The sequence below is a fragment of the Alligator sinensis genome, unplaced genomic scaffold, assembly GCF_000455745.1.
Source record: "Alligator sinensis unplaced genomic scaffold, ASM45574v1 scaffold181_1, whole genome shotgun sequence".
In the NCBI taxonomy this organism is placed as follows: domain Eukaryota; kingdom Metazoa; phylum Chordata; order Crocodylia; family Alligatoridae; genus Alligator; species Alligator sinensis.
This window is the reverse complement of record NW_005842022.1, coordinates 696955-704987: the sequence shown is the minus strand read 5'-3', so window position 1 is coordinate 704987 and position 8033 is coordinate 696955. Positions and strand designations below refer to the sequence as shown.

At 39.7% G+C, this 8033-nt stretch overlaps 1 protein-coding gene across 11 annotated transcripts in view; it reads left to right on the top strand.

Moving 5' to 3' along the window:
* SLC4A7 (solute carrier family 4 member 7) overlaps positions 1-8033 on the top strand; it is a 106545-nt gene that overhangs the window by 46307 nt on the left and 52205 nt on the right. For 4 of the 11 annotated variants that reach the window (XR_003093715.1, XM_025202370.1, XM_025202367.1 and 1 more), the window contains exons 6-7: positions 1142-1330; positions 6299-6658. Coding sequence is in view for 10 of the 11 variants with exons in the window: in XM_025202370.1 (XP_025058155.1) it covers positions 1142-1330; positions 6299-6658 (549 nt within the window). In the remaining variant the exon portion in view is untranslated. Of the gene's footprint in view, positions 1-1141; positions 2517-6298; positions 6659-8033 lie in introns of those variants that run through there. The other 7 variants (XM_025202368.1, XM_025202372.1, XM_014519262.2 and 4 more) reach the window with 5 other exon arrangements.

The following is an 8033-nucleotide window of genomic DNA, read 5'->3' as shown; positions in this document are numbered from 1 at the left end:
GCTAGTAGACGGACAGAGGGGGTTTAAACCCCCTCTCTCCCCTCTGCCTCTGTGTGCTGGCCTGAGGCCAGGGTCTGCCAATGCCCCCACCCCCTCCACTCATGGTAAGCAGGGAAAAGCCTGGCAGGGGCTACAGTGTCCTGTCTCTCTCTACTCAGCCTGGCCCTAGGGTCTGTCTGGCAACCCCCCTTGCTCCGTTTCAGTGGCCAGTGTGGGGAAAAGCCTGGCAGGGGCTGCTCCACCCCTACCAGGCAGACTTGGCTGCAGTCTGGAGCTCCTTGGAGCAGACAGCCCAGCCCAGGGCTGCAGAGCATCCTGGGATGCTGGGGGACTTTGATTTAACTTGGACCAGGAAGGGTTCTGAGACAGAAGTTCCAAAAAACAGTTTGACCTAAATCAGTTAAACCTGGTTCAATGTAGCATCAGACTTATCTTAAACCAGTTTCGGTCATTTTGAAAGCAATTTTATGTGCACTGAACTTCTCTTATGTTACAGGTTTAAATTGATTTCTGATCACTTAAACTGGTTTATATGTAACTTCTGTCCCTAGCCTTGATGAATATCAGGTGTGTAGTTTTTAATAAAAGAGTATTAAAACTGTAAAACCAGGTTCTTGTTTGGGGAAACATTAGAATTACTCTATAAAGGCTGCTGTGCAGGTCGGGCATCAAGACTTGCTGGTGGTATTTTTTGCTATTTTATTCCTTTTCAGTGAAAAGGAATATTTTTTGTGAAGTTACATTGATCATGCACATCTTAAATGAAGATAGTTGAAAGCTGAAATGAATGACAGAATATTCTGTCAAGTTTTTTTTTATAAATGTATAGATTCTTGAAACTCCTGCTGTTTTTTTTCTTAAATGCTGTTTTTTTTTTTTTTGTTTTTTGAGTTTTTTTCAAAGCCTATTTTTTCTTGAGTTGATGTATGTGGATTTGAATTCTTACTCTATAATGTTCTTGGCTGTTTATTTCCAATACAGTTTTTGAAGCACTATTTGCCAAACAAAATGGATACATGGAGATACTCGATGAATCCTGAGATTTACTAACTTTCCACATGTGGGAGTTAATTCATACACAGGTACTTGGTATGCACATATAACTTTAAAATGTTGACTTAGTGTTTCTTTGTTGATATAGATATGGTGTTGGACAACATGATTGCCTCTGGTCAGTTGGATGAATCCAGAAGAGAGAATGTCAGAGAAGCTCTTCTCAAGAGACACCATCACCAGAATGAGAAAAAATTCAGCAGTAGGATACCTCTGGTTCGGTCCTTTGCGGATATAGGCAAGAAACATTCTGACCCTCACTTGCTTGACCGAAATGGTGAGATAAGTTGTGGCATCCAATTTATCCTAACCTGTTAGAAATAATATGTTCTCACTGAGACATGAAGGAAAAGTCAGCAGATATAGTTGGTTCCTTCTTGGTATGTAACAGCTGTTTTGTATTTTTTGTGTAGCTTGGGCATTTATCTGTAATTTGTGTGTGAAGAAGCTTTTCTTTTTCTGCTTGTAACAACTGCACTTCTTTGCTTCTATTCACAGCATGATTTAAGAAGTATACACACAGTATTTACTCTACCCATGGCAATACATTCAGTAGATTCTAACACTTTAAAGGGTATGTTTGACTTCTGTCTGTCTCGTCGACAGATTTAAAGTACTCTTCTTACCTCTTAACCATAACTTCACAGTCATCACCAGGGTTATAGTTTCTGATTCCGTCTCCTTTTATTTCTTTGAGAGATTTGTTTCATCATCCTGTCAACGTTACATTTAGGCTTGCTTCTTAATTGCCTTATCTTATCTGCTTTTTGGACAACTATGTGCAAAGGAAAAATTTAAGTTCACTGTTGTACACATTTTGTGTTGTTTTTATTTTAATGGAAAATGATTAAACTGCTTTTAACTGAGCTTTTAAAAAAATTTACCATGCTAACTGTAGTAAAAGCTAGGTAAAAACACCCAAAACACCAAACAAACCCCCCCCAAAATCTGTAACAATTTTACAGGATGTATCATGTTGTATGATAACTAAATATTGACATACCTGTTCATTTTCTTCCTGGTGTTCAGTTCCTAAGTTCATGTAGATACTGGTATTGCAGGGCAGCCTCTTTTTTTAGGTCTCATTTTTCATGGGTTCATAGATGTTAGAGGGACCTCACAAGATCATCCGGTCCAGCCCCACTGTGCTTGGGCAGGAAAGACTGCTGGGGTCAGATGACCTCAGCAAGGTGCGTGTCAAGTTGTTTTTAAAAGATCTCCAGGGTAGGTGACTGTACCACCTCTGGGGGGAGTCTGTTAGACAGTCTCGGCACTCAAATTGTAAAGAGATTTCTCCTTATGTCCAAGCTGAAGTGATCTTCAAGCAATTTGTGACCATTGTTTGTCTTCGCCTGGCGTGCCTTGGTGAACAGATGCTCCCCCAGGCCTTTGGAGTATTTCATATACCTTTCAAGCTACATCATGCAAGACATCTTGGATGGACTTGAATTCATTTTGGCTTAGTAAGGCCACACACTGAAGTATTGGCCCATTTTGGATTCTGATTCCTTTAAATGAGGTGTTTGGTTTTTGACCACACTGCATGCAAGATGCATCTTCTGCCTTGGAGCATGCAACTGTTTGGTTAGTTTAAGTGCTAATGTTTGAGTTTGGTTTGAGTATTAGAGAACTTCCAACCACTTTTCCAACTAGAAAAATTGGGAAGTGTCTGATGACATCACATCTTTGTCAGTTTGGTTGTTTTAGGAAGTAAATACAATTAAACTTGTCTGTATTTTCTTTAAAACTGATGACTGATTCTTTGTATAGTATGCATGGAATCTTGATAGCAAACTTCAGATTTCTATGTAAAAGCACCAAGATGACCCAATCCAACGTTTAGGTCCCTTAAAAGTAATGATTTTGAAAATCTGATATACAAGTCTTTTCCATGTCTCCTTTTCATAGGATAAAATACTGTTTGTTTTGTTTTTTTGGTCTTTTAATTTTTAGCAATGGGAATACCAGTAGACTGTATAGCAGAGTGCTCTCACCCTAGGTGCAGCCAATTCCACAGATCTTTGCTTTGTACCACTCTCCTCTCCTGGTAGTAAAATAAAAGTGTAGTTTTGGAGTATACTGCATCTCCACTTAAGAGCTTCTGTTGACTCAGTTGTGTGGAACAGGGGTCAAATCTTGTCACATTCCTGACAGACACATTTGGATAATAGTGGGTGCATCTACATGTGCAATTAATGCGATGCAACAAATTCTGGAGCAGTTCAAGCCAGAGTTAAATGCTCCTGGGTGCAGCATCTACATGTGTGCCCAGGACAGCAATTTAAACTGGGGCAGAGCAGGCCTCCAGCTGGCTGGGCTGACCAGGTGGAATATATGCCCACGGTCAGCACCTACACTTGTTTTTTGGCACAGTAAAGTACTCTGTCGTAAGATAGTACTGTCCCCGGGAGTACTATACTACAGCAGAGTTAATTGATTGCACCCTGATATCACCACATGTATAGACTGTGACAGTTTACTGCAGAGTAGACTATTTAGCTCTGCAGTCGAGTGCATAGTAAAGTGGGTAGATGCACCCAGTCTGTAGTGTTAGAACAGAAAATGGTGCTTTATTGCCCTTACTACTAAAGATGTAGTTCAATAGAGGCTCCTTTTTTTTTTTTAATGTTAGCCTTGAAATTTATTTTAAATGTGTGTCTTGTCTTCACTGTATTTTTCTTTACACTTGTATTCCTTTCTCTCTCCCTTCTTCCCTCAGTGTAGGATCATTCAATATATTGGTCCTTTTTACACAGCCTGTTCTACACGTAATACCAAAAGTGTCTTTTTACTTTTGTTTCCCTGCTTGTAGTTGTAATGTGAGACCAGTGTATATTTGCCATCAGATCCCTACAGAAGACAGTCAGTACTCTGCTGTGATACAGAATGCCAGTTTCAGGATAAATGGTTTTTGAACATGTAGAGGTTTTTTTTTGTTTTTAAAGCCTTTATTCCTAACTGCCCCCCTTCCCCCATGAAAGTGATATAGGGAGAAAATGAAAAGCAAATGATAATCTTTCTTCTGTAGAGAAGAGCAAGTACACAATAGGACATCTCTCTGAGAGAAGGGTGACAAGAATTTTCACTCTTCAGATTAAAATACAGTAGTTAGGAAGTAAGGTGGGGGATGGGGAGAGACTGGATTGTGGGATAAAAGCAACAATCTGATATTAAAGAAACCTGCTTATTATGTGACTGAATTGGGATATAGTAAATGACAGCAGGAAGCATCGGAGGAGAAGACTCTGGCCAGGGACAAGCGTTCATTTCTACCAGTAGAAATCTTTCCACGAGAGAGTATACAGATGTTTAACATGCAGCTGCTGCTTCTCCCCTGCTCTTCACACTTCCACCAGACTGAGACCCTTGTCTGTCGGGGCAGGTTGGCAGACAGGTGGGGGCTGGGAAGGGGGGAAGCAGCTGCTCCTGTATTCTGTTCCTGTCACTGGGAGCCGTGAGCAAACAGCTTGCCTGTTCCTCAGAGGCAGGGCTGCTTCCCCTGTCCTCCAGTGCCCAGGAGCTGAGCAGAGTAAGCAGTGCAGCATCCTTACCCCCCTCCTCCCAACCTCCTCTTGGTTGGTGGAATGAATAGCGGGCTTTTTTTCCTGCTGCTCCAGTGTCCTCCTGTACTGGTCCAGAATGGGGGACTGGAGTGCTCCTCGCCTTCCACCACAGCTGAGTAGCCCCCAATCCAGGGAGGTGTGGGGAGCTTTCTGCTTCCTCACTCCCCTACGGGACCAGATTGGGAGGAGTATATATAAGCATTCACTTTTGCAAGAGAAACTTTTTCTGGAAGGGGTGCACTTCCTCTAGGAGAAATTGAATGAATGCTTGATACACTTATTATTTCTACCAGGAGAATGGTGTTTCTCTCAGTAGATATGTAGTCCCCTATGTGGCCTCTGCCATTGTCTTTGGGCCTTCTTCAGTGGCAATGTAATATGAAAAATTTATAAACTGGAGCTCATGCTGTTTTGGTGCAACAACAGCTTTTTACGCAAAACTGCATCTGATTTTCATGCAAGTTACCATGGAAACATTTTTTTCCCCCAAAGTTGAAAGAAATAATTTAGGACAGTATCAGAATTTTTTTAAAACATTATTTCAAGTTGGCAGTAGTGCAGTGTCATCATAATGTGTCATATTTTGACTTAATTGAGTTTGCTTTATTTTTAAAAATGTTAAGGACAGCTGCTGTTTGTTACAGCTTTGAAACATTTTCCTGGTTTTGTTGTCATAATCTCTTAATCTTTTCTGGATTAATTGTTTCAATCTGTGCATAGTAGTAGCTGCCAATTTTACTTATAAAAATGAAAATACAACTAAAATGTTTTGACTTACTGTCAGGATATGTCACCATTGGATATGTTTTGGAACAGTTTCAGAAAGGTTATGCTGGAAGAAAACTTGTCAAAAATAGTTTTAAATTTTGGTTTAAATTTAAACCAGGAAATTTGGATGTTTTTACTGGGAGCAAATATATTTTGAAATGAAACACAATTTTAACACGGTTAAATCTCTCACAAAACAAATGGAGCACTGAGAAGTTTTAATTGTGGCAACATCCTGTACTGCAGATAAAGTACTGGCAGGCCTGATGTTGCTGAAGTTGCACTTACTGGTGCTTTATGGACAGTTAGTGTTAGCAAGTGCATGGGATATGAGAGCTTCCTTCTGGTTAGGTTTAGTAGATTTTTTTTTTTAAGTTGGAAATCTGATACTCGTATTACACACAGAAACAGGTTTTATTGAAATAGCAGAACTTGGTGTGGAGGACAATTAGTGCAAATGTTTTACCCCATCACTCTCATCAGTCATATTGAGTTTGATCTGAATTATGCTAAATCTCTTAAATAATGTTCCTGGCATAGCATATATCTTAAACTAAGAAGGGACTTTGATTTTTTTTTTTTCTTCCTTTAGTTTGAGGGAAACGATTGTCTTGTGATTTTTTTTTTTTTTTTTTTGCTAAAATCTCAGTGACTTCAAACATTCACTGAAGAATATTGTTCTCTCAGATCCTTCTTGTGTGCTAAATGGCAGCTGTCAGTAAATTATGTGCTGACTTTTCTGATACTTAAAATTTTGACTTACTCATGCATCTCTTATCTCGCCTGCATGAATGTGACACTTTGGGCCTTCAAAGCTTGCAATTTACAATGTAAATTGTTAATGCATTATTTGTCTCTCTCTCTTAGCATCTCCCTATTGTATACTTCATCGTTTTGTTTTGTTTTTATCTCAGGGGAAGGCCTTTCAGCCTCCCGGCACTCTTTGCGAACAGGTCTCTCTGCCTCAAACATTTCCCTGAAAGGAGAAAATCGTTTGTCCCTCCTTCTCAATTACCTTCTTCCTTCTTCAAGAGCTGGAACCCCGGCAGCTTCAAGGTGTACAACCCCAATACCTACCCCACAAAACACACCACCCTCCAGTCCTAGCTGCAGCCACCTGGCAACCACAAATTCCCAGCCAAGTGAGCTCCAAGGCGAGGAACTGCTATTGTCACCTGCTAATGATGATATCCCTACAGTAATAATCCATCCACCTGAGGAAGACTTAGAAGTTCAGGCAACGAAGACAGAGGATAATATTGACATAACACCAGGCAACTATTCAAACTTAATCTGTCCATGTGTGATGCCCTCTGCATCTGAGTCACTTGCATTGCAGTATTATTTAGCACATGGCTTGAGCATAAATGATACATCTTTAACTTCTACCACTGTCTGCATGTTTTGTTTTATTTCCTAAGTGTGATCATGTTTCTTGTTTTGCTTTATAGACCTATGCAAATCATACCAAACATAAATTCACAAATGTTGAAATTCACTTACTGACATTAACTCCTTTAGGCAATGAAACAGAACGATTTTTGTGTATATAACCTTCATTTGCGTGATTAAACAGGTACTTGTTTGACACGTGTTTTAAGTAATCCTTAAGTAGTTCTTACATAGGTAAGATGTCAGAAATGGTGGCCTTTTTCCTTTCATTCACCTATAAATATTTAAGTCCTTAAACATGGTGCATACTTTAAAGAGGTGGCCAGTTCCATGAGGAATTTACAGTCTAAATCAGTGGGGTCTGACTGTCTAAGGGGTCTGCAAAAGATGATTGTGATCTATCAAAAGTATGTGAATATTCACACAATCCAAAGGGATCCACACTTCCATTCAGAATTTTTTAGGGGTCTGCAGATGAAAAATGTTTGAAACCCACTGGTCTAAATACCATGTGGTACAACGAGTAGCTTTGTGGTGGGGTGAGGGGAAAGCAAATGGTAAGGAGGATAGACAAGGATTACAAATATGATGGTGCTGTAGTAATTTAGGCAATTGTTTGGTGTGCCTGGATTTTTAAATGCAAGTTTTACCCAGTAACTGACTTGTGCTGCTTACTATAATAAGTTCTAGTGAATTTTTCATTAATGTGTTATTGCACTGTTAAAGGCTTGATGACAGTTGTTTTTAACTTTGGTGTTGCAACTTTAGCTATGGAAAGCTTGTAATGGTACCTACAGATTTGATTGAACTGGCACAGGCACATGTTGCAAAACTGTGTGTACTCATGTGCACATAATACTAAAGAGAATACAGAGGAATTTTCTGTGACAGTACCTCAATACATTTATGAAATGTTTGTTTTTATAATTCAGACACTGATTCATGATATTGGAATTACTCTTATATCCCAGCAGCAAAATCAATCGGCCTGAATATTTTGGTAATTCTTCTGGATCATGCCCTGGTTATGAATACCTCTATTTTCATTTTCTGTTTGAAAATGTCTAAAAGCCTTTCTTGAAAGTACAAAAAGTCTTGATGTACAATTGACCTGTTGTGCTGGGACTTACCTGGTCAGCATATCCAAGTTGGACCATTTAGGATTTCCTTGGATTTCTTTCTCCATTTGTCTAGCAAAGAAGGGCAAACTATTAAGATCTGTGTGTGTGTTTGGGGGGGGGGGCAGGGGGGGGGGGC